General features: G+C 42.8%; 2 protein-coding genes across 8 annotated transcripts; both read right to left on the bottom strand.

Annotated features, from left to right (window-relative positions):
- Positions 1-542: 542 nt before the first annotated feature.
- On the bottom strand, positions 543-12,599 carry LOC311366617 (myelin-associated glycoprotein-like; the record flags this gene model as incomplete). 5 transcript variants are annotated; one of them, XM_084485409.1, is made up of 8 exons in its annotated part: positions 543-710; positions 9,369-9,431; positions 10,420-10,453; positions 10,575-10,644; positions 10,780-11,046; positions 11,180-11,503; positions 11,864-12,238; positions 12,533-12,599. In XM_084485409.1, 8 exons carry the CDS (start codon positions 12,597-12,599, stop codon positions 543-545), a joined length of 1,368 nt encoding a protein of 455 aa, XP_084341535.1. The 5 variants fall into 5 exon arrangements, with proteins under 5 accessions (XP_084341535.1, XP_084341537.1, XP_084341534.1 ...); XM_084485411.1 differs by lacking the exons at positions 9,369-9,431; positions 10,420-10,453; positions 10,575-10,644; ... (1 more) ...; positions 11,180-11,503; positions 11,864-12,238 and adding exons at positions 2,408-2,441; positions 2,763-2,835; positions 2,961-3,233; positions 3,366-3,689; positions 4,069-4,449 and having other exon boundaries at positions 543-740; XM_084485408.1 differs by lacking the exons at positions 9,369-9,431; positions 10,420-10,453; positions 10,575-10,644; ... (2 more) ...; positions 11,864-12,238; positions 12,533-12,599 and adding exons at positions 2,408-2,441; positions 2,763-2,862; positions 2,961-3,233; ... (1 more) ...; positions 4,069-4,447; positions 4,738-4,818 and having other exon boundaries at positions 543-740.
- A 3,249-nt stretch (positions 12,600-15,848) lies between these two features.
- On the bottom strand, positions 15,849-20,398 carry LOC311367218 (myelin-associated glycoprotein-like; the record flags this gene model as incomplete). Of its 3 annotated transcripts, none has more annotated exons than XM_084486059.1 (7): positions 15,849-16,046; positions 17,714-17,747; positions 18,069-18,168; positions 18,267-18,539; positions 18,673-18,996; positions 19,668-20,048; positions 20,332-20,398. In XM_084486059.1, 7 exons carry the CDS (start codon positions 20,396-20,398, stop codon positions 15,849-15,851), a joined length of 1,377 nt encoding a protein of 458 aa, XP_084342185.1. The 3 variants fall into 3 exon arrangements, with proteins under 3 accessions (XP_084342185.1, XP_084342187.1, XP_084342186.1); XM_084486061.1 differs by having other exon boundaries at positions 18,069-18,141; XM_084486060.1 differs by having other exon boundaries at positions 15,849-16,079; positions 18,069-18,141; positions 18,279-18,539.
- Between the last annotated feature and the right edge of the window lie 5,322 nt (positions 20,399-25,720).

Here is a 25,720-nt window from a genome sequence, read left to right as displayed (position 1 = left end):
GGGTAACTGGCTGACCTTTAAAATCAGTGTCACCCTTCACTCCTCGTCCCCTGTGGACATACCTGCTCTCCAATGGGCGAGTTTCTCCCGCCCACTTATACACATTTGAATATTGTCCACTTTGAAGAGGGGGTCTTTTTGGGAAAGGGTTAGATTGGATGATTTATTTTTTAATTCAATATTTTTTTTATTTATGACTCATTTACATATACCAGCTTTATACAAAGCATTGCATGTGTATTTGCAGTATTTTATATTGAGGTGTCCCTTAAAATGTAATGAAATGCAGCCTGCTGTTTCTTTGCAGCATTTTATAAAAGGGGTCCTCCCTAACGTTTGTTGTGCTGTTGATTTCATAAACAGCAGGTAGTCCTGCAGGGTGTCGTACAAACTTTAGTTTTGCTTTACGGGGTGCCTTGGAGACAATAAAGCATAAGGGTGCCATATTTTAGAAACGTTTTGCAGCCGCAGCCATAGATGCTTAAGCAGGATATGTTTACGCTGACAAAAGTGGATACTAAAGAGATCCCAGTCCAAACTGTTCAGCTCTTCTCCAGTTCAGCCCTGATCTGTGTGTTCTTAGCCTGTTGAGCAGTGATCTCAACGTACTCTGAGGTCTGCTCCTCCCCCTGGGGGAACACCAGGCCTGGGTTCTGCACACCACCTCGCTTGGCAAAGTCAATCTCTCTGTAGTGGATCTCCTCTTCCACCTGGTTGTCTGACGCCTCGAATATTGGATCCTGTGGAAGAGCATTGATACACGAATACATGACTTGAAAGGAGAGTGAACGAGTGGTTCCCATAGAACAGGGTTAGGGATGTCCAAGCTTTTTTTCACTGAAGCCCACAAACAGAAAAATATAAGAAGGGCTGGGCCCCTCACCGGAGGTAAGGTACATCGCTTCACTGCTAGTGTATCAAAGTTAGCAAAATCAAGCTGCAGCACGGAGCGGCCACTTAGCCAGCGCACAACACACCGGTAGAGTACGTCCCCGTATTCAGCATCTACGTCAGATAGAAGAGCTGTGGGAGAGTCCTCAGGCTGATAGTTTTCGAGACAGTGTTCATCACATCGCCAAGCTGGACTGCTTTGCCACAAAGGGCTTCCTGGTGGACGATGCAGTGCATTTGAACAGCCTCACCTCCACTCTCTTGCACCTTGGAGCACACCCTAGAGGCCATTCCTTTGCGCTTGCCTTCCATTGCTGGAGCCCCATCTGTTGTTACTCCACATAGCTTGTCCAATTTACGTCCCATCTTGTCAATTGCATCGGAACAGCTTCAAAAATGTCCTTACCGTTGTTGTTCCCTTTAGACTCATAAGATCAAGCAGCTCCTCCGTAATGCAAAAGTTATCGACTCCCCGTAAATAAATGAACAGCTGCGCAGTGTCTGTCGCATCCGTGCGCTCATCACATGCAATCGAGTAAAAATCTGAAGCATAAGCTTTTCCCCACACTTGATGTTTTAAGGTAGCTGTCAATTCTTCGATTCGCCGCACAACTGTGTTTCTGGTCATGCTCACAGTTTTGAATTCCTGCATTATCTCCGGCCACATTAATGCTACAACTTTAGCAAGACACTTTTTTATGAAGGCACCATCTGAGAATGGATTCCCATGTCGGAATGAGTTGAGCTACCACTTAACTGGCTATTATGGCATTTTCTGGTGTTTTGTTAGCACAGAAAAAATACTGTTGTTGAGCTGGCAGGCTATTTGCTAAACTTTCTGTTCTCGCTCAGCACCAGTGTAGGACGTGGAGGTCTGATGGTTTCCTTGTGTGGTTTCATAGTGTTGTCATACATTATAGTCTTTCATCACTGCAACAGTTTCATTGCACATTTCCCCTTGACTCCTCTGAAGAAATGTTCATTTTCCAACCGTGTCTGCAATGTCCTGCACTCACTTGCTATCCTGGGTTTCTTTGGTTCTGCCATTTTTGGGCACCGTTTCTTTGATTGCTCTTATTTTGTGGAGTGCTAACTTGTTTAAGACGGCTCCACCTAGTGTGTAAACTAAGAAGTACAATACATAGTACTAATATATTAACTATGTATTTATTGAGGTAACAGAGTACAATATGTATTTCTTTAGGTAAGAGTATTTTTGGAGGGCTAAGATTGGGTTTTTGCCTGAGTAATTCCCTTGCAGTCAATTGGAATATTTGCTAAATTGCAGCAAAACGATTTTTACTGCATTATTTTCCTATTATTTAGTCTTAACAATGCCTAACTAAGACGATGTACAGAAATGACTGCATCCTACAAAAATGAGGTCATCGTCCACATTGAAGTCGTTTTCTTCGCTCAATTCAGTAAACTTGTTTACTTTGCCTTCATAGGGTAAACTATTTATACGTTCAAGTGCAGGATGCAAGAACACAGTCCACCACTGTGTGGTTCCTACCTGTTGCTGTGTTGAAGGTTTCTTCAGTAACCACCTAAAAACAAGAGGTGGGATCACGGGTTAGAACGGAGACGGACCCACAACACATACTGGACAGCAGGTTCATCTTGCCTCGTCATTGTTCAAACTAAATGATTCATGTGTAAATATATATATTAATGGATAACAGAATCTCCAACAATAATAATAAAAACCCTTCTTTTAAGATTCTCAAGCAGATTCTCACTTCATCATGGATTATCCATGACATATAAATATTTAGATCTAGATCTATTGTTTCAGATGTAGATCTACACATATCTAGATCTACAGATATATATAGATATAGATGTGTGTTAGAGTGTGTTTTACTTACAGGACACAGATGATCAGACCAATAAAGAAGACGATACCAAAGAATCCACCAATTATCAGAAGGACATTCAACTCTGTAGGAGATAAAACATTGTAGATCACTGGGGCATTGTCATATCCATTTAGAGAGGGATATGTTTGGGATATGTGTTATAGTAAGGTTTTTATTATAGGGTCTTAAAATTATAAGTTTATTTACCAACGCTTTCACCGCTGATAGTTAGCGTAATCTCCTGTGATGTTTGGTTTCCCAAGGGATTCGTGGCCACGCAGTAGTAGATTTCTTTGTTGCTGGACACATTGAAGCTGTACAAAGAACCATCTGACACGGTCAGGGGTCCCTCCGCACTGCTCCTGAACCAGGTGAACCGGAGAACGGGGGGGTTGGCTCTGCTGGTGCACGTCAGGTTGACCGCGCTGCCCAGCGACACCGTGGGGGGGCTGACGGAGGCCTGGGTATCCTTCGGGGAATCTACAGGAACACAAGATAAGTCCTCAATTTCAAGCTTGGTTCCGCTGTTGACGGATTTCAATGCAATATGTTAAGTCTTTCTGCTTCTCAGCCGTCCCGGCTCACTGATTGGACCGTCTGCCGGTCACTCACAGGAAACGTTGAGCGTCACCACGCTCTCTGCTGTTCTGTAGCTGGGCCCGCCTGCTGTGTCGTTCACGGGATACTCCGCCAGACAGGTGAGGCGGACCCCGTCATGTCGGTCCGACAGAGTGATACTGAGCCGCCGGGTCCTGACGTTAGGCTCTTGGTCTCCGTGCGGTTCCGGCCGGCCCTCAGGGCCTCCTGACTGGTTCCAGCTCAGGTGAGGCGGCTCGGTGGGACAGGGTGCGATGGCCCTGCAGGTGAACGTCACCCTGCTCCTCTCCGGTAGTGGTCCCTCCTGGAGGGGCTGTATGGAGGGTGCTGGGGCTGAATCTACGTGGTTGTTTTCAAGAAATATTAAGCTTTAATATCCACATGAATGAATGCAGCATGTTCAGTGTTGACCAGTATATTCCAGAGGGGAGAATAATCATTGGTAATACATTAAAGATTGTATGAGGGAAACAAAGTGTGTCTCACCCCATAGTCCATAATAAGTATGATTACAATATGACACTGGCATAAAACATTGTTGAAACATTCTTTAAAATGAAAATACAATTCCGTGCTATCGATAATTTAATTCTAGACAAGGAGAACAAGTATGTCTGACTAATCAGGACGTAGCTGAAAATCTAAAATTATCATAATAATATTGAAATAGGCTACAAATAATTATAATGACAGTAATCTAAATAAAATGTTATCCTACCTTTAACTGTGATTGTAAGAGGATTGCAGATGTCAGTTGCTCTGAAAACTTTGCTTTCAACTCTGAAGTAATATACGTCAGTATAACTTGAGATCATGTTTGTAAAAACGGTTGTGCAGTTGTATTCATTCATATTCCCAATGATACTAATTGGATATATATTATTGTGATTGTTGCTGTGGAAAACCACGTTTTCTGGATGAGAAAAATAATCGTTGTCAGATTTTATCCATGCACCCTTAATGGGTTTGCTTTTATCTAATTGATTTGATGGTACTGAATCAAATGAACATGGAATTTGCAAACAAGTGTCGCTCAATGCCTCCATCTTGTTTGGCATCGATGCATTAAGGGCTGAATTATCACAGGATCCCTCACCACCTGCAACACAAGCATTTCTTTCACAAAATGGCCAATGACATGACACTTCCTGTCCCACCACATCTCCCTCTAACAGCCTGACCACACCTCTACTATACCAGCATCACATTCTGAACATGGATGCAGACTTAATTTTAGAGATCAATTACATGCTGATTAGCCGATGGTCCAATAAGGTGTAAAACTAATGATAGATTCTCGATCCTGTAAGACGGGTCTGTTGGCATGCCAATACCTAAACATATACACAGAATTAAATATTCACAATAAAACAAATGAACACCACACCCCTGAAACGAAGATGACATTCAGTAGTATTTCAAACTGGATCCTCGTGATGCATCTTATGAACCTCATCTCCTGCAACATGAATTCAAAGAAGGTTAAGGGAGTTAAGGTACATTTGTCTTAGTTTTTAATGTGGACTGGGTTAAGGTACCTACAGTTTCCTTGTTGAAAAAATGCGACAAATAACCACTATTGAAATACAGTAGGCAAAAAAGTTAAAAGAACATGCCTTAAACATTTTATGCAAGGCCTTTGAAAAAATAATATATATATATAATGTTATGTTTTAATTCCTTACCGAGAGCAGTAGGTGGTTTTTCCACAGCCAACAGGCAGGGTTTGTTCTTAAAGAAGAACAGTGTTGGACTAATGCAGGGGTGGCCAACCCGCGGCTCTCGAGCCACATGCGGCTCTTCGGCTGATTTCATGCGGCTCTTCAGGAGCTTTCACATGACAAGCGTCAAAAATGCTTGGCTGGCGCTGCCATTCATTCCCCCTAGGTGGCGCGCTGACCGGGGGAGCCGGTTTGAATTGAAAAGAAGAAGAAGAATAATAACGTCTGATGTGATGTCAAACGCACGAGATGATTTGAGTTGTAAATAATTTGTAAGTTCGCTCTCAAAATGGCAGGGAAAAAAAGCACAGCCAAACGAAAATATGAAGAAGAACACAGGACGTTTTTAACAGAGTGGGAGAGATTATATTTTTTTGTTAGAACGTAATGGCAAGCCATTCTGCCATATATGTCAGGCATCATTGGCGCATTTCAAAGCTTCAAATCTTCAGCGTCACTTCAGCTCAATCCATCCTAACATCGACCAGGAATTTCCAAAAGGGACTGAACTTCGCAAGCAGAGGTTGGTCACTTTGAAAAGTCAGGCAGAAAAGCAGATGCAGTTTTTCCAAAAATTTACAAAACACTCAGAGACCATAACGCTTGCATCATATCAGCTGGCTTGGAACATCGCACAGGCTAAAAAGCCATACAACGAAGGGGACTTCATTAAAAAATGCCTCATTAACGCTGTTGAAATCTTGTCTCCTGATGACGACAAACTAAAACGAAGCATATCAGATGTCCAACTCTCCCGCCACACTGTTGAACGCAGAATATCGGACATTAACACTGCTATTGAATCACAGTTGCACTCTGACCTTCAAGCATGTGAGTATTTTAGTGTGGCATTGGATGAGAGTTGTGACATACAAGACAAGCCTCAGCTGGCAATATTTGCACGGTCTGTGTCAAACGAATGTATGATCAAAGAAGAACTCCTTGATATTGTGCCATTAAAAGACAGAACCCGTGGCATAGATGTGAAAGAAACAATGATGGCTGCATTTGCAAAAGCAAACCTGCCCATAGCAAAACTAACTGCAATAGCCACGGATGGAGCGCCGGCCATGATTGGATCCGTGAAAGGGCTTGTGGGGCTGTGTAAAACTGACCAAACATTTCCCGACTTTTGGAATTTCCATTGCATCATCCGCAGGGAGCAACTCGTGTCTAAATCATTGAATTTAGACAACGTCATGAAGCCTGTGATGGAAATCGTCAACTACATCCGCACACGGTGGCTGTCAAAAGGCAAAGTACTCTCTCGCTTCTTTGAGCTTTTGGATGCCGTGAAACTGTTCATGGAAGAGAAGGGCAAGGACTATCCCGAGCTCTCGGACCTCGCGTGGATTATGGATCTGGCATTTTTGGTCGACATGCTGTGTCACTTGGACAGACTGAACCTGACCCTGCAGGGCAAGTTAAAAATGCTGCCTGACCTCGTGCAATGTGTGTTTGCGTTTATCAACAAACTGAAGCTGTTCAAGGCGCATATTCAAAAGGGAGATTTAACGCATTTTCCCACTCTGCTAAAAGCCAGTGAACAAGTCACCAGCGCCGCCCTGAAAAAGAAAAGAGACAGATATGCAACACTGGTTGAAAACCTGCACGAAAGCTTTGTGACCCGGTTCTGTGATCTACAACTGAAAAGACCACAGATTACGTTCCTTATCGACCCATTTAATGCGGAGATGGACTGTTTGAAAACCCCGCTCGTCACAGATGAGGCTGCGGCGGAGTTGGAGATGATCGATCTTTGTGAGGAGGATCAACTGAAAGCTGTTTTCAGGGAAGGGACCATTGAGTTCTGGAAACGTGTGCCAATGGAAAAATACCCCAACATCAAACGGGCTGCGCTAAAGATCCTGTCGATGTTTGGGTCAACGTACGTCTGCGAGTCTGTGTTTTCAACCCTGAAACATGTGAAATCAAAGCATCGATCTGTTCTGACTGACACTCATGTGAAAGAGTTGCTTCGAGTGGCAACAACGGAATACAAGCCAGATTTGAGGAGGATTGTTCAGGACAAGGAATGCCAGAAGTCCCACTAAGCAGCATAGTAAGAGAAAAACGTTATTGAAAATTGTTAGGCCTATATTTTTGTTTGTGGACTTGCTTGAACTGAGAGTTTATGTGTGTGTGTGAGACAGTGCACACAATGTTAACTGTTGAAAAAATAACTGTCATTATCTTGGTGTGGGACATTTTCAATAAATCTGGCTGAGCAGAGGCCTGTGTGTGTCTGTCTCTCTCTGTGTGTGTGTGTGTGTGTGTGTGTGTGTGTGTGTGTGTGTGTGTGTGTGTGTGTGTGCGCGTGCGCGCATACATGATTAAGGCATGGAATGATGTTCATGTGTGCCCATGTGTATGATGTGGCTCTTTGCAGTAACACAGTAAAAAAAGTGGCTCTTAGTCTCTGACTGGTTGGCCACCCCTGGACTAATGCATTGTTAGACGTAGGTGCACTTAAATACCAAAGTTAGGATACTTCCACCTTTAGCGATTGTCCCTCTGTTACCATTCTTTTTTATGATCCATGCATGGCTAATCAACCTTGACGGAGCTTGATCATGGTACTTCCTCTTCTCAACCGTATATTAAACAAATGTGTGGTTTCAGTCCTCTGGATGCAAATATAAAAAGGAAGAATATTTTGTCACCAAATTCTAAACTCCATGAATCAATTTAAAATTCAGAATTGTAATCAACAACTGATCACATCTTCATTACCTTGTTTTCAGGTTTTTTATCTGTGACCAGAGGGGTATTCCATCAAAGTCGCTAACGAAAGCGGCGCTTAGTTGATTAAGCCTGGTTAGAACTAGCGCCAACTTCCACTTGAGGCTTAAGCCATTCCAACGCAGTTCAGCCGCGCCTTGCTCAGGTTAGTTCAAGCCAGGCTAACATTATCCTGGATTACGCATGTTCACGAGATATGTAACCAGCTCAGAACTGTGAATGTCGAATCATGGATCAAATGTCCGAAAAGGACAGAGCGGGATCTTTTCCAGCGGCGAACAGAAGCTGCTTGTGGAGGTCTATGAGGAGTACAAGCATATAATAACTCAAAAAGGGAACACCGTAACCATTAATAAAAACAGGGAGGCTGCCTGGCAAAAAAATCGGCGATCTGTTGAACGCATAAGTAGTATTAAGCGTAACATATTTTAATTGAATATTGACCATGGAGTCTAAAGCAGGGAGATAGTCTCGAGTTTACGTGTCGGACTTGCACCCGGTCGACCGGGGTTCAAGCCCCACGTAATTAGTAATATAGGAAGGATTACTAGAGAAATCAAAGAACTTTTCATGCCATTTATTTTCCATTTCTTTGAATATTCTTAATTAGGGAATTATTAAAATGAATAAAGGGAATTACAAAATGAAGCCAATGCCAAGAATACTATGAAATACTCTGGACGCAAACTCGGGTCGCGCCTATCACAGGACAAGTGCTAGACCATTCACCCAGCCGCTGATTCCTGATTACGCGATAATACATAGATTTGTGTAAAAATGTGTTGAAAAAATAGCCACAGTAACAATAGATAGCAATTCATTGAATTATTGCATTTGCATCATTTAATCTTAGACCCTTAGTGAAAATGTACGCAGTTTGTACTTCATATATGTACATTTATGACAAAATTGTGAGGACTAGGCTTGGCGGAACCTTCTGAAGGTACAATTGTTGCTGACAGATGGATTTCTCTGAAACACCACTCAAGTTAGCCTGACAGTTAGCCTGCTACCGACCAGGTTAGTTTGGTCTGATAAGTTGCCATGGTTACTTAGCGGAGATTCCCTTAAGTCACGTTCATGGAACGCAACTCTAGCTGAAAGAAGCCCGGCTAAGCGAAATAAGCCCGGCTTTACGCTTAGCTTGGTTGATGGAATACCCCTCTGCACTCATTGCTACACATAAACAAACAGGCAAAAAGCTGATTGAACGTTAACGTGTAATTTAGATTTTATTTATTGAAAACATGGCCTGTGAAGAGAGCAAAAACTGCAATGCTTTTCTATTACTAACTGGTTCATCTATCACGTAATATGAGGTATTTCTGGTGCTGTTTGCTGATGTAAACCCATAAAATTTACAACATTTACCAACATTAGTATACTGTTATTAATTTATTTTTGACTGTTAAACCTGCTCTGTATTTAACAGTTGATTACATGTGGTACTTTTCTTATTCACTGTAATTTGATGGTATCCGTCTGAAAACTTTGCTGCCAGACATTTTTCTCGCTTGGCAAAGTCGATCTCTCCGTAGTGGATCTACTCTTCCACCTTCTTGTCTAACGCCTCGCTTATTGGATTCTGTGGAAGAGCATTAATACATGAATACATGACCTGAAAGAAGGGTGAATAAGTGGTTCCAATAGAATAATGACAAACCTACTATGATAACATTTGAACAAAATGTGTTTATTGAGGTAGCTGAGTACATTATGTTTATTTTGGGAGAGCTAAAATATTGTTTAATTATTGGAATAACTAAAATATGTTCACATGAAGGCTAAGTATAGCATAGTCATCTTTCCCTTAGTTGGCTCTGTGAGAATGAGTGTTTGACCACAAACGATAGTTTCAACTCCTCCTCACGTACCAGCTACTTTCACATGGTTACCGCTGCAGTCCAATTCATCTGAACGTAGAACAAACGTATCTTATTTAACGGATGCCAACTAGCCTGGGCTAGCTGGCGGCAGTACGTGGTAAATCCTCACACCCCTAACCTTAAGAACGCTTCTAGCCGCTGAGTTAGAAGCCTGGGCTTTTAGCTCAGTGGTCAGAACGTTCGACTCCCATACCGGTAGTTTTGTTGTAGTTGGAGAGGTGGCAGGTTCGAGACCCGCGACAAACCGGCCTCTGCTACACTTACATACCAGGTGAGCTGGCTTCATTCTAAACCCCTTATTTTCAGCCATCCTGGGCCAAACAATTAAGAGTTAATAGTGTCTGTTGCATAATCACGTGCCTGGGACCCCAAGATTCTTGGGTTTGTTTAATTAAAAAATTGCTTTGCACAGAGGGTTGCCCACACACTCCAGTGGTTATTACAAATTTTGAAATGGGAAAAAACAAACGGCTTCTGATGGAAGAGCAGTTATCTGTCTGCTTACATTCATAATTAAAATTACTTTTACTTTAAGTACAGTTTTTTTTACTTTAAGTACGGTTGTCTGCATCCTACAAACATGTTAATGAGGTCATTGTCCACATTGAAGTCGTTTTTTTTATCAATTCAGTATACTTGTTAACTGCCTTCTTAGGGTAAACTATTTCTATGTTCAAGTGCAGGATGTGAGTACGCAGTCCACCACTGTGTGGTTCCTACCTGTTGCTGTGTTGAAGGTTTCTTCAGTAACCACCTAAAAACAAGAGGATCACGGGTTAGAACGGAGACGGACCCACAACACATACTGGACAGCAGGTTCATCTTGCCTCGTCATTGTTCAAACTAAATTGTGTGTGTGTGTGTGTTTTACTTACAGGACTAAGATGATCAGACCAATAAAGGAGACAGTACCAATGAATCGAACTATCAGAGGGACATTCAATCCTGTTGGAGACAAATCATGGTAGATCACTGGGGCGTTGTCATATCCATTGAGGGATTGTAGGGATATGTTTGGGATATTTGTTATAGTAACTGTATTTTTATAGGGTCTATGGGCAGAAGTTGATTTACCGACACTTTCACCGCTGATAGTTAGCGTAATCTCTTGTGATGTTTGGTTTCCCAAGGGATTCGTGGCCACGCAGTAGTAGATTTCTTTGTTGCTGGACACATTGAAGCTGTACAAAGATCCATCTGACACGGTCAGGGGTCCCTCCGCACTGCTCCTGAACCAGGTGAACCGGAGAACGGGGGGGTTGGCTCTGCTGGTGCACGTCAGGTTGACCATACCGCCCAGCGACACCGTGGGGGGGCTGACGGAGGCCTGGGTATCCTTCGGGGAATCTACAGGAACACAAGATAAGTCCTCAATTTCAAGCTTTGGTTCCGCTGTTGACGGATTTCAATGCAATATGTTAAGTCTTTCTGCTTCTCAGCCGTCCCGGCTCACTGATTGGACCGTCTGCCGGTCACTCACAGGAAACGTTGAGCGTCACCACGCTCTCTGCTGTTCTGTAGCTGGGCCCGCCTGCTGTGTCGTTCACGGGATACTCCGCCAGACAGGTGAGGCGGACCCCGTCATGTCGGTCCGACAGAGTGATACTGAGCCGCCGGGTCCTGACGTTAGGCTCTTGGTCTCCGTGCGGTTCCGGCCGGCCCTCAGGGCCTCCTGACTGGTTCCAGCTCAGGTGAGGCGGCTCGGTGGGACAGGGTGCGATGGCCCTGCAGGTGAACGTCACCCTGCTCCTCTCCGGTAGTGGTCCCTCCTGGAGGGGCTGTATGGAGGGTGCTGGGGCTGAATCTACGTGGTTGTTTTCAAGAAATATTAAGCTTTAATATCCACATGAATGAATGCAGCATGTTCAGTGTTGACCAGTATATTCCAGAGGGGAGAATAATCATTGGTAATACATTAAAGATTGTATGAGGGAAACAAAGTGTGTCTCACCCCATAGTCCATGATAATTATTATTACAGGCATAAAACATCGCTGGCATTGTTAAAACATTCTTTCAAATGAAAATACTATCGATGCTTCAGTTCTAGACAAGGAGAACAAGTATGTCAAATCGAAAATTATCATAATAATATTGAAATAGGCTACGAATAATTATAATAATAACAGTAATCAAAACAGAAAAAACAACAAAGGTTCTCCTACCGTTAACTGTGATTGTAAGAGGACTGCAGTTGTCAGTTGCTTTGAAAGCTCTTTCGGTTCTGAAGTAATATACGTCAGCATAACTTGAGTTCATGTTTGTAAAAACCGTTGTGCAGTTGTATTCACTCATATTCCCAATGATTATAATTGGATATATATTATCGGATCTGCTGCCATTGAAAACCACATTTTCTGGATGATCCCCAAAGTTGTAGTCTGATTTTATCCATACACCCTTAATGGGTTTGCTTTTATCAAAACTATTTGATGGTACTGAATCAAATAAACATGGAATTTGCAAACAAGTATCGCTCAATGCCTCCATCTTGTCTGGCATAGATGCATTAAGGTGTGCACAACAGGATCCCTCACCACCTGCAATACAAGCATTTTTTACACAAAATGGCCAATGACATGACACTTCCTGTCCCACCACATCTCCCTCTAACAGCCTGACCACCCCTCTACTAGACCAGCATCACATTCTGAACATGGATACAGACTTCATTTCGGAGATCGATTACATGCTGATTAGCCTCTAGTCCAACCAGTGTAAAACTAATGATAGATTCTGGGTCCTGTAAGACGGGTCTGTTGGCATGCCAATACCTAAACATATTCAGTGCTCGGAATTAAACATTCACAATAAAACAAATAAACACCACTCACCTGAAACGAAGATGACATTCAGCAGCATTTCCAACTGTATCATTGTGATGCATCTTATGAACCTCATCTCCTGCAACATGAATTCAAAGAAGGTTAAGGGAGTTAAGGTACATTTTTTTTAAATATTTTTATGTGGACTGGGTTATGGTACCTACAGCTTCCTTGTTGAACAAATACAACAAACAACCACTATTAAAATACAGTAGGCTACATGGAACAAAAAAAGTAAAAAGAAAATGCCTTAAACAGTTTATTTAAAAAAATAATATATTTATATCATGTTTGAATTCCTTACCGAGAGCAGTAGGTGGTTTTTCACAGCCAACAGGCAGGTTTTGTTCTAAAAGGAGAACAGTTTCGCACCAATGCGTTGTACTTCCACCTTTAGCGATTGTCCCTTTGTTACCACTCTTTTTATGATCCATGCACGGCTAATAAACCTCGATGTCAGTTATTGGTAATTGTGTTAATATTCTCCTCGAGAAGACTCAACTGCACTAAATAAAGAGTTACTTTGATCAGACCTAATACTGCTGTCACTGAAAAACACAAGAGCACCCAGTTTGTGGAAAGCAGGATATTCGATTTACCGCATCGTGGCACTTCCTCTTCTCAACCACATATTAGGCAAATGTGTGGTTGCAGTCCTATGGATGCAAATATAAAATGAAAGAATATTTTGTCTTATAAGAATATTATGTGTTAAAACCGATCAATTCACAAAGATGAAAAGGCCTGTGTTGTAATTAGTAAGCATAGTTACTCTGTATGGACAGAGAAGAAGCTGGAAAAAGCTTTCACCAAATGGTGTCTTGCATTTTAAAATGAGTATAGAAAGCCTAAAACAAATACATTGATTCCAACTTATTCTTAGTTCTTACTGACATGCGACAAACGAAACCAGAACCGTAGGTTTTTTTCATTCTAAAAGTCAGTCAAATTCTTTGGTGAAGCTTTTTCAAGCTCTGCTGCTGGTTGGCTATAGGGAGTCCTCCTGGTGTAGTGAGTCTTAATGTAGTGAGTCCTGCTGTAGGGAGTCCTGCTGTAGTGAGTCCTGTGGTAAGTCGTCCTGCTGTAGTGAGTCCTGTGGTAAGTCGTCCTGCTGTAGTGAGTCCTGGTGTAGCGAGTCTTACTGTAGTGAGTCCTGCTGTAGTGAGTCCTGGTGTAGCGAGTCTTACTGTAGTGATTCCTGCTGTAGTGAGTCCTGCTGGTGGTTGTCTGTAGTGAGTCCTGCTGTAGGGAGTCCTGCTCTAGTGAGTCCTGCTGTAGGGAGTCCTGCTCTAGTGAGTCCTGCTGGTGGTTGTCTGTAGTGAGTCCTGCTCTAGTGAGTCCTGCTGTAGGGAGTCCTGCTCTAGTGAGTCCTGCTGTAGGGAGTCCTGGTGTAGCGAGTCTTACTGTAGTGAGTCCTGCTGTAGGGAGTCCTGGTGTAGCGAGTCTTACTGTAGTGAGTCCTGCTGGTGGTTGTCTGTAGTGAGTCCTGCTCTAGTGAGTCCTGCTCTAGTGAGTCCTGCTCTAGTGAGTCCTGCTGTAGGGAGTCCTGCTCTAGTGAGTCCTGCTCTAGTGAGTCCTGCTCTAGTGAGTCCTGCTCTAGTGAGTCCTGCTCTAGTGAGTCCTGCTGTGCTACCTTGGCTCTTCCTGCCTGTGTAGGCACCAACCTGGCTGAAATCTTTACTTCCTTGCTTGTTCCTTCTAATTGCCTGGCAGTATAGTTGTATATTTATGAGTGATTAGTGTTTGACACTTAAGGAGCAAAACCTCAGCCCAGATCTGCACATCGATTCACACGTCCTGTGTGAACACTGGACACTTGTCTACATTAGACACAGGAAGCTATGATGTAAACTCTTTGCTCAGTTAAGGCCCTGCCTTGCAAAATACCAAACCTATGGACCAATGATCAAACACCGTCATCAGGGGGGGTAGGGAGAGGAAGAGATAGACCTGGAGGAGGACGTGGACATAGGAGACGAGGACCAAAAGTATGGGATGGGATTGGAGCCGCGTTGGTTGACCATGTTGTGGGACATTTGGAATTTGAGAGCGCTGGACAGAGAGACCGACCTCAGCAGAGGAGTGTTGCAAAAGTGAGTTTTGTTTTTTTTAAAAGCACAGGCAAAAATTATATTTCACTACTGTCTCCAGTAAAATCTGTAGACAGACAAACACCTACGGCATGAATGTGTGGAGGGAAGTAATGTACACTTCAGCGCAGTATTATAGTTGTCCTATATTGGAATAAACTATTTCAGAATTTTGTAAATGGACGATGATGAAACCATGCATGAATCTATCTTCATGAAGGGTTTCATCTGAGAAGGTCAAAGGGAGAAAAATCACACAGATATTTTGAATGTCTCCAGAGCAGAGAAGATACATTGTCATCAGGGACAATCTAGATTTCCACCTATCTGCTCTGGTCCAGAACCAGTTCCATCAGCATCCACACTCTCACTTCAATCCTCCCCATCATACTCTCAAGGGCTGTGAACTATGGAGGCATTTTGAGGACCATAATCAAATGAAAACGCAATGTTGAAGATGAAAATGCAATAGCACAAATGCTTTTTATTTTTTTCATAATATACACACATTATTTGAATCAGAAATAAAATTAAAATGCTATCTCTTTGCATTTTAAAACATGTCTGCTCAAATGTGGACAATATCCAGATAAAAATGTTAATCAATTTGCGTTTGCATTTTCAAACTATGGCCCGCTTCAAAGTAGACAATATTAAAATGCAAATGAGTAGGTGGGACAAACCCCACCCATTGGGTAACTGGCTGACCTTTAAAATCAGTGTCACCCTTCACTCCTCGTCCCCTGTGGACATACCTGCTCTCCAATGGGCGAGTTTCTCCCGCCCACTTATACACATTTGAATATTGTCCACTTTGAAGAGGGGGTCTTTTTGGGAAAGGGTTAGATTGGATGATTTATTTTTTAATTCAATATTTTTTTTATTTATGACTCATTTACATATACCAGCTTTATACAAAGCATTGCATGTGTATTTGCAGTATTTTATATTGAGGTGTCCCTTAAAATGTAATGAAATGCAGCCTGCTGTTTCTTTGCAGCATTTTATAAAAGGGGTCCTCCCTAACGTTTGTTGTGCTGTTGATTTCATAAACAGCAGGTAGTCCTGCAGGGTGTCGTACAAACTTTAGTTTTGCTTTACGGGGTGCCTTGGAGACAATAAAGCATAAGGGTGCCATATTTTAGAAACGTTTTGCAGCCGCAGCCATAGATGCTTAAGCAGGATATGTTTACGCTGACAAAAGTGGATACTAAAGAGATCCCAGTCCAAACTGTTCAGCTCTTCTCCAGTTCAGCCCTGATCTGTGTGTTCTTAGCCTGTTGAGCAGTGATCTCAACGTACTCTGAGGTCTGCTCCTCCCCCTGGGGGAACACCAGGCCTGGGTTCTGCACACCACCTCGCTTGGCAAAGTCAATCTCTCTGTAGTGGATCTCCTCTTCCACCTGGTTGTCTGACGCCTCGAATATTGGATCCTGTGGAAGAGCATTGATACACGAATACATGACTTGAAAGGAGAGTGAACGAGTGGTTCCCATAGAACAGGGTTAGGGATGTCCAAGCTTTTTTTCACTGAAGCCCACAAACAGAAAAATATAAGAAGGGCTGGGCCCCTCACCGGAGGTAAGGTACATCGCTTCACTGCTAGTGTATCAAAGTTAGCAAAATCAAGCTGCAGCACGGAGCGGCCACTTAGCCAGCGCACAACACACCGGTAGAGTACGTCCCCGTATTCAGCATCTACGTCAGATAGAAGAGCTGTGGGAGAGTCCTCAGGCTGATAGTTTTCGAGACAGTGTTCATCACATCGCCAAGCTGGACTGCTTTGCCACAAAGGGCTTCCTGGTGGACGATGCAGTGCATTTGAACAGCCTCACCTCCACTCTCTTGCACCTTGGAGCACACCCTAGAGGCCATTCCTTTGCGCTTGCCTTCCATTGCTGGAGCCCCATCTGTTGTTACTCCACATAGCTTGTCCAATTTACGTCCCATCTTGTCAATTGCATCGGAACAGCTTCAAAAATGTCCTTACCGTTGTTGTTCCCTTTAGACTCATAAGATCAAGCAGCTCCTCCGTAATGCAAAAGTTATCGACTCCCCGTAAATAAATGAACAGCTGCGCAGTGTCTGTCGCATCCGTGCGCTCATCACATGCAATCGAGTAAAAATCTGAAGCATAAGCTTTTCCCCACACTTGATGTTTTAAGGTAGCTGTCAATTCTTCGATTCGCCGCACAACTGTGTTTCTGGTCATGCTCACAGTTTTGAATTCCTGCATTATCTCCGGCCACATTAATGCTACAACTTTAGCAAGACACTTTTTTATGAAGGCACCATCTGAGAATGGATTCCCATGTCGGAATGAGTTGAGCTACCACTTAACTGGCTATTATGGCATTTTCTGGTGTTTTGTTAGCACAGAAAAAATACTGTTGTTGAGCTGGCAGGCTATTTGCTAAACTTTCTGTTCTCGCTCAGCACCAGTGTAGGACGTGGAGGTCTGATGGTTTCCTTGTGTGGTTTCATAGTGTTGTCGTACATTATAGTCTTTCATCACTGCAACAGTTTCATTGCACATTTCCCCTTGACTCCTCTGAAGAAATGTTCATTTTCCAACCGTGTCTGCAATGTCCTGCACTCACTTGCTATCCTGGGTTTCTTTGGTTCTGCCATTTTTGGGCACCGTTTCTTTGATTGCTCTTATTTTGTGGAGCGCTAACTTGTTTAAGACGGCTCCACCTAGTGTGTAAACTAAGAAGTACAATACATAGTACTAATATATTAACTATGTATTTATTGAGGTAACAGAGTACAATATGTATTTCTTTAGGTAAGAGTATTTTTGGAGGGCTAAGATTGGGTTTTTGCCTGAGTAATTCCCTTGCAGTCAATTGGAATATTTGCTAAATTGCAGCAAAACGATTTTTACTGCATTATTTTCCTATTATTTAGTCTTAACAATGCCTAACTAAGACGATGTACAGAAATGACTGCATCCTACAAAAATGAGGTCATCGTCCACATTGAAGTCGTTTTCTTCGCTCAATTCAGTAAACTTGTTTACTTTGCCTTCATAGGGTAAACTATTTATACGTTCAAGTGCAGGATGCAAGAACACAGTCCACACCTGTGTGGTTCCTACCTGTTGCTGTGTTGAAGGTTTCTTCAGTAACCACCTAAAAACAAGAGGTGGGATCACGGGTTAGAACGGAGACGGACCCACAACACATACTGGACAGCAGGTTCATCTTGCCTCGTCATTGTTCAAACTAAATGATTCATGTGTAAATATATATATTAATGGATAACAGAATCTCCAACAATAATAATAAAAACCCTTCTTTTAAGATTCTCAAGCAGATTCTCACTTCATCATGGATTATCCATGACATATAAATATTTAGATCTAGATCTATTGTTTCAGATGTAGATCTACACATATCTAGATCTACAGATATATATAGATATAGATGTGTGTTAGAGTGTGTTTTACTTACAGGACACAGATGATCAGACCAATAAAGAAGACGATACCAAAGAATCCACCAATTATCAGAAGGACATTCAACTCTGTAGGAGATAAAACATTGTAGATCACTGGGGCATTGTCATATCCATTTAGAGAGGGATATGTTTGGGATATGTGTTATAGTAAGGTTTTTATTATAGGGTCTTAAAATTATAAGTTTATTTACCAACGCTTTCACCGCTGATAGTTAGCGTAATCTCCTGTGATGTTTGGTTTCCCAAGGGATTCGTGGCCACGCAGTAGTAGATTTCTTTGTTGCTGGACACATTGAAGCTGTACAAAGATCCATCTGACACGGTCAGGGGTCCCTCCACACTGCTCCTGAACCAGGTGAACCGGAGAACGGGGGGGTTGGCTCTGCTGGTGCACGTCAGGTTGACCATACCGCCCAGCGACACCGTGGGGGGGCTGACGGAGGCCTGGGTATCCTTCGGGGAATCTACAGGAACACAAGATAAGTCCTCAATTTCAAGCTTTGGTTCCGCTGTTGACGGATTTCAATGCAATATGTTAAGTCTTTCTGCTTCTCAGCCGTCCCGGCTCACTGATTGGACCGTCTGCCGGTCACTCACAGGAAACGTTGAGCGTCACCACGCTCTCTGCTGTTCTGTAGCTGGGCCCGCCTGCTGTGTCGTTCACGGGATACTCCGCCAGACAGGTGAGGCGGACCCCGTCATGTCGGTCCGACAGAGTGATACTGAGCCGCCGGGTCCTGACGTTAGGCTCTTGGTCTCCGTGCGGTTCCGGCCGGCCCTCAGGGCCTCCTGACTGGTTCCAGCTCAGGTGAGGCGGCTCGGTGGGACAGGGTGCGATGGCCCTGCAGGTGAACGTCACCCTGCTCCTCTCCGGTAGTGGTCCCTCCTGGAGGGGCTGTATGGAGGGTGCTGGGGCTGAATCTACGTGGTTGTTTTCAAGAAATATTAAGCTTTAATATCCACATGAATGAATGCAGCATGTTCAGTGTTGACCAGTATATTCCAGAGGGGAGAATAATCATTGGTAACACATTAAAGGGGACATATTATACCACCAGGTGTGATTGTGATTAGCCGTTACAAATGTGCAGCTTCTGACATTACAGGTGGGCGTGCAGTCCATCTAGATGTGTGACGGATTGATGAGCAACGTTTGCTACAGTCCAATGGGTAAGCTGGTAGACTGATCTATCCAGCGTACATCTGGGTGGACACACCCACCTGTAATGTCAGAAGCTGCACATTTTCAAAACAACTTGTAATGGCTTATCACACTCACACCTGGTGGTATAATATGTCCCCTTTAAAGATTGTATCAGGGAATCAAAGTGTCGAACCCTATAGTCCATAATAACTTATGCACTATACAATATGACACTGGCATAAAAAATGTTAAAACATTCTTTAAAGCTTAAATACAATTCTGTAGTATCGATTCTTTAATTCTAGACAAGGAGAACAAGTATGTCTACCTAGTCAGGAAGTAGCCGAAAATCAGGAATGATCATAATCGTATTGAAATAGGAATACAAATAATTATAATAATGACAATAATCAAAAAATAGACCCCCAAACCAAATTGCTTCTCTTACCGTTAACTGTGATTGTAAGAGGATTGCAGATGTCAGTTGCCCTGTACCCGCTGGCTTCCACTCTGAAGTAATATACGTCAGTATAACTTGAGATCATATTTTTAAAAACGGATGTGCAGTTGTATTCACTCATATTCCCAATGATACTAATTGGATATATATTATTGGGTTTGCTTCCGTTGAAAAACACATTTTCTGGATGAATCCAAAAAACGTAGGTCGATTTTATCCATGCACCCTTAATGGGTTTGCTTTTATCTAATTGATTTGATGGTACTGAATCAAATGAACATGGAATTTGCAAACAAGTGTCGCTCAATGCCTCCATCTTGTTTGGCATCAATGCATTAAGGGCTGAATTATCACAGGATCCCTCACCACCTGCAACACAAGCATTCTTTCACAAAATGGCCAATGACATACATCCTTCCTGTCCCACCACATCTTCCTCTAACAGCCTGGCCACACCTCTACTTGACCAGCATCACATTCTGAACATGGATAATGGCTTCATGTTTTAGATTGATGCACATTAGCCTATAGTCTGCTTAGGTGTAAAACGAATTCTGGGTCCTGTAAAACGGGTCTGTTGGCATGCCAATACCTAACCATATTCAGTACTTGGAACCAAATATTCACAATAAAACAAATAAACACCACTCACCTGAAACAAAGATGACATTCAGTAGTATTTCAAACTGGATCATCGTGATGCATCTTATGAACCTCATCTCTGCATCATGAATTCAAAGAAGGAGTTAATTGGTTGAGGTTCCTACATCTTCCTCAAAAATACAACAAATAACCAATTTGGAAATACAGTAGGCTAAACAAAACACCAAAAGTAACAAGAACATGTATTAAACAGCTATTTCAAGGCCTTTATTTTTTTTTATATATATCATGTTTGAATTCCTTACCGAGAGCAGTAGGTGGTTTTTCACAGCCAACAGGCAGGGTTTGTTCTAAAAGAAGAACAGTGTTGCACTAATGCGTTGTTGTTGACGTAGATGTACTTGAATACAGAAGTTAGGATACTTCCACCTTTAGCGATTTTCCCTCTGTGACCACTCTTTTTATGATCCATGCACGGCTTATCAACCTTGATGTCAGTTATTAGTAATTGTGTTTAATATTCTCCTTGAGAGAGGAGACTAAACTAGTGGCATCACTAGGCTGTTTTATTCGGGGCTAAAGCCCCGGATCAAATTGAAATAGCCCCAAATCTATTTTTGTTTGAAAAAAAAAATAAAAAAAAAAATAAAAAAGAAGACAATCCAAGCAACCTAGAAACCTAGGAAACCTAGAATCGCGCCTGGACTAAACTGCACTAACTAAAGAGTTACGTTTGATCAGACCTAATACTGCTGTCACTTGAACTGAAAAAACATAAGAGTACATGGCTAGAGGAAAGCAGAGAATGCAAATTTTGATTTGACGTTTTCATTTTAATTTAATTTCTGACTCAAATATTGCGTGTATATTATGAAAAATAAATAAAATTCATTTGTTTATCGTCCATAAAACGCTCCCATAGTGAACTGGATCAAATATCTTAGTTGAATATTGCATTCTGAAAAAACAGAGATTCTAACACATTGATTGCAAGCAAAGATAAATAAATACATAATACTCTTGGCTGACTTCTGTTGTACACGTGGCGTCCACCAAGGGGAGCTAGAGTGTCAGTCCGATGGCAAAACAAGGTAACATCAAGTGGCTTTGGTCACATTAGCTTAACAAAAAATTATACATCATTATCAATATCCATAAGAAACAAAAAGAGGTAAAGTCCCCTCTTTCATTGAAACAAAAAAAATAGCTCTGATCATGTTAGAATGAGTCCGAGGGAGCCGGGGGTGGGGGTATGGACGTTCTGAACGTGTCTGTCTGTGTGTCTGTGTGCGATAGGCTGAACCAGTACCGGGGAGGGGAGGCTGTGTGGAGATCCGGGTTCTGTGCAGCGTCCAGATCTTGGGTCACCCTACCCCACGTGGCCGCCTCCATCGGGGCGGAGGAACTTGGCAGGAATGCGGGCGAGTTATCTTTGCTCTCAAGGACAACGAGAGGGAGGAGAACAATGTGCGGTGGGCAAGACGGCTCGCGTTACACCTCCCTGGCTGCCCTGGGGCGTGAGGGACAGCAACAGCTAGGCAGTCTGATGCCCGGGGGTCCTTAGGGGTCATGTTTTATAAATGTTCTCCGCTGTTGATGGTACCCCACCAGGCCAAGGAGAAACCTGGAAACATGTTCTACAATGCCTCCTCATCTGAATTAGGATACTCAGAATAATGAGCCGTTTGCCCTGTAAAGACCCTGTATATACCCTGTACATACCCTGTATATAACCTGGGTATACCCATTATATACCCTTTACATACTCTGTGTATACCCTGTATTATAACCTGGGTATTCCTAGTGTATACCTTCCAATATGTAGTAACCTGGTAATAGGCTATGCACATCCATATTAGAGAACTGTAAGAGCATGGCATCGATATTTCAGTCAAAAGGAATTAACTGAAGATTATCCCAAGAAGGAGGCTCTACACCATGAACAATGCTATTGTTATTATACGTGATATTAACAATGAACATTATCCAATATTTATGAATCATTTGTAACCTACGCATCTGATCGATCGACCCACCTCACCAGAATGTAGGGGTTGACCATATAGAGGGTATTTCTTAAAGGAGGTGTTGAACATAGAGGGTATTTCTTAAAGGAGGTGTGTAACGTAGAGGGTATTTCTTCAAGGAGGTGTTGAACAAGGAGTATTTTTTAAGCATCCATCTTTGCTGGCAAAGCAAACAAAAAGACAAAGACGGAATGAATCACATTTGTTTATATAACAGAAATAGTCTAAATGAATTAACAGTTCCCCGTTCTCGAGCTTGTCACATCTTGACACACTGAGGCCCTGTGCACACGGACCAAAACAATCTTACCCCCCCCCCCCCCCGTTTTCCTTGGCAGCGTTTCAGTAATTTCTCCGTAATTTTCTCCTATATTGGGCACTGTTTCTCCACCAAAAAATATAAGAAGACGAGGCGGAGCATGCGCATCAAGCCTGTATACAAACATACAGCCGGGGAGGAGAAACTGAAGCAGAACAACAGCAGTTGTTAAACCTTGTAGATTGAGCAGAAAATACTTTTTAATGTACAGTTAGTAATTAAATGTACCAAGGTACTGTATTTAAAGCAAAAAAAAAAAAATACAAATCAAATCAAACAAAAACTAATTAGACAGAAATCTAACGTTGCCCACCTGGTGGGCGGAGGGCGATGACCTCATCGTTTGCGTATCTGGCGTCCTCACGAATCTTACCACCAAAACGCAGGGGGGGGGCGTTTTTCTCTTTTCCACCCTGGGACCTGGTTTCAAAAAAGTGCGTTTGCAGGCACCGAAAACGCGGGGTCCATCTGGACGGTCGGGCCAAAGGTGCAAGACTTCTGCGTTTTTACACAAAAGGCCAAAGTACACTTCTCTGACTCCGTAATCCGTAATCTCACTCCGTTTCTATGGAGACCCCTCGAGCAGTCGCAGTTCTCTGTTCGGATGTCAGATACGCAATGCAATTCGCCGCCCGATCGATCTTATATGTTGACTACTAACTAATTCCAAAGCTTTTCAAATCTTATTTGGTGTTTTATTGGTCCTTAATGTGCAAAGTAAACAATGTACAAAGTAATTAAAAGGTCAAAGTCAAACCGGGAAAGAGTGATTCCGGAAATTATTTTGTTAGAGGACCAATCACAGCCCTCGCTGTCTCCGTCCGTCTCCGTCCGTCTCCGTTGAGTCGACGGATAGTTAAAAAATATTGGATACGCACATAGAGTACGGAGAGCTACGGAGAGGGTCTCCGACAGGGTCTCCAGCGACGGAGAGGGCTCTCTGTGTCTACGTACAGCACTTTACGGAGGACCAGCCTTAAGTAGTGGGTCGGCGTGCAACTGGCTCGGAGGCATACCCTGCGTGTGGAAGCAGCTCATGTGAGGTGTGAAGTCCTCTCATTTCAAGAGGTCCCTGAGAATGCGTGAGCTGTCTGCTCCTGGAGAGAGAAGGAGCCTTGTTGTTGTAATCCGACTGTTAACACCTTGTAGCTGACTCCCTGGGGGGAGTAGACACCCTCTCCGCTATCTTGACCTTTCAGCAGTTTAATACGAGAGGTCATAACCTTGCCATTTGCACCTTTAAATGGCGGTCTTCAGTCTGGTTTATGTTGGTTATTGCCATAAGTATTACTTGGCTTTATTTATGCTTTTTATTGTCTCAGACAATCAAATATTTGTCTAAATAATAATAATTATTATTATTAACTTATACTCTAACAACTACTACAAGAGCTACTGATACTACTACTACTAATAATACTAATAAAACAATAGTCAATATATATTAGTCAATCATCTCACGGTTTGTAAACCTTATTTGATTGTATTCAATATAGTGAACTGGGTTGAATTGATGAAGGTCAAAAGTTATGTTGTATTTTATATTGTCCAGACTTCCCCACCGCCACACACCTGCCACAGAGTCGGGATGTTGGAATAATGAGGGGGCGAGGCCTTTCAAACCCACTTCAGCAGCACTCACAGGACCTCAAGAAGAATTTCACAGGTTTATCTTTGTCCTCAGGCGTCACGAGAAGGAGCCATGAGCCCTACAGGCCTTGTTTTATACTTCCCTTCACATCTTGTGATGATGCAGTAAAGGGGACTTTGCCTTTACAACCCCCCCCGAAAACGTTATTTTGCTGTTAAAAATATGCAATGAAGCATAAATTTTTTTTGATTGAACATATGAAATGCCAGACCCCTTCCATCTCAGCTGCAGTCTTTCCGTATTGGGAGCCGCGCCATCGGCAACAGTCTGAAGGTTTTTCTTCGTCTCCTTGTCCGTGACAGTATTCTTTATCGGTCAAAGACGTAAGCAACACAGAGCCATGTGCTGATGGCCTTGTGGTTTATCTAACTAATCCCTTTCCCTCGTGAGGAAGGGTCACATCCTCCATAAAGAGGGATGGATGCCTGGACCATTAGAGACAGTTGGACGTTATAGCTGTATATCATTTCTCCCAGTGCTGACTGAATAAGTTTAGGTTTTTGACTGCAAAAGAAACAAATGATAGTGATGCTCGAGTAAGTGGAGACCCCTTATGATTGGAAATATAAAAGACCAAAAAAAAAGACTACTCCACAAAACATTTCCTTCCTAAAAACAAACCTGGTGCTGTCACTTGCCCTTGTGCTTCCATACCCTGCACCACATCTTATTCTGACAGGACTCTGTTGGTCTTTCAGAAGACTGAACGTGGTGACGTCTGTGGGAAGCATTTCTGGAGTGAGTGGTCAAGACAGCTGAGTATGGGGCCTCCTAACATAGAGCGGTATGTTCCACGCTGGGCTGTGAACCTCAAGGTTACAGACGCCTCTGGCCAGCAGACGAGCTGTGAAGTTGTGAAGGTTCAGAGGGGGGGGAAAGTAAAACGAAACCCTTGGCAAGCAGCGTGGAGGGTGAAGCACTCACCTCCCATGATGTATAGAACCATATTAATACCTTGTAGACACCTCACACTTTCTCCTACTGCACAAACACGACACCCGACAGTCATCTTGACCTATGGCCGTTAAGAAGTTGTAAATCCAGCAAGACCGTGGCGCTCCTTAACTCCCACCTCGTTATGTATCACTTGGCCTCTAGAAAGTACTTACATCCTTATGTCATTAAAATGCTTTCAAGTTGAATGACTTAGTTAAAATATCCCCAATGCATTTCTGTTTTTCACAGACTTTTCATTCTATTTTCATTTTGTTGCATTAAAGCATCATACAACATTCTCTACTAATATGTACCGATAAATGTTTCATTTGTGTGTGATTGATCAGGAGAAGAAGCAGCAGCGACTCAGAAGGCCGCGGTCCAAATCGGTCAGCCCCTCCCCTCCAGAACAATAGAGCCCAGGTCTTTTGTTATCTTGTGACACGCGGCAATCAAACAAAGGTCTTACCTCCATATTTGGCTTGATGGAGCCTTATATAAAGAG

This window comes from Micromesistius poutassou, assembly GCF_964030765.1.
Source record: "Micromesistius poutassou genome assembly, chromosome: 21".
Taxonomy (NCBI): domain Eukaryota; kingdom Metazoa; phylum Chordata; class Actinopteri; order Gadiformes; family Gadidae; genus Micromesistius; species Micromesistius poutassou.
This window is presented reverse-complemented; position numbering and strand designations above follow the sequence as displayed.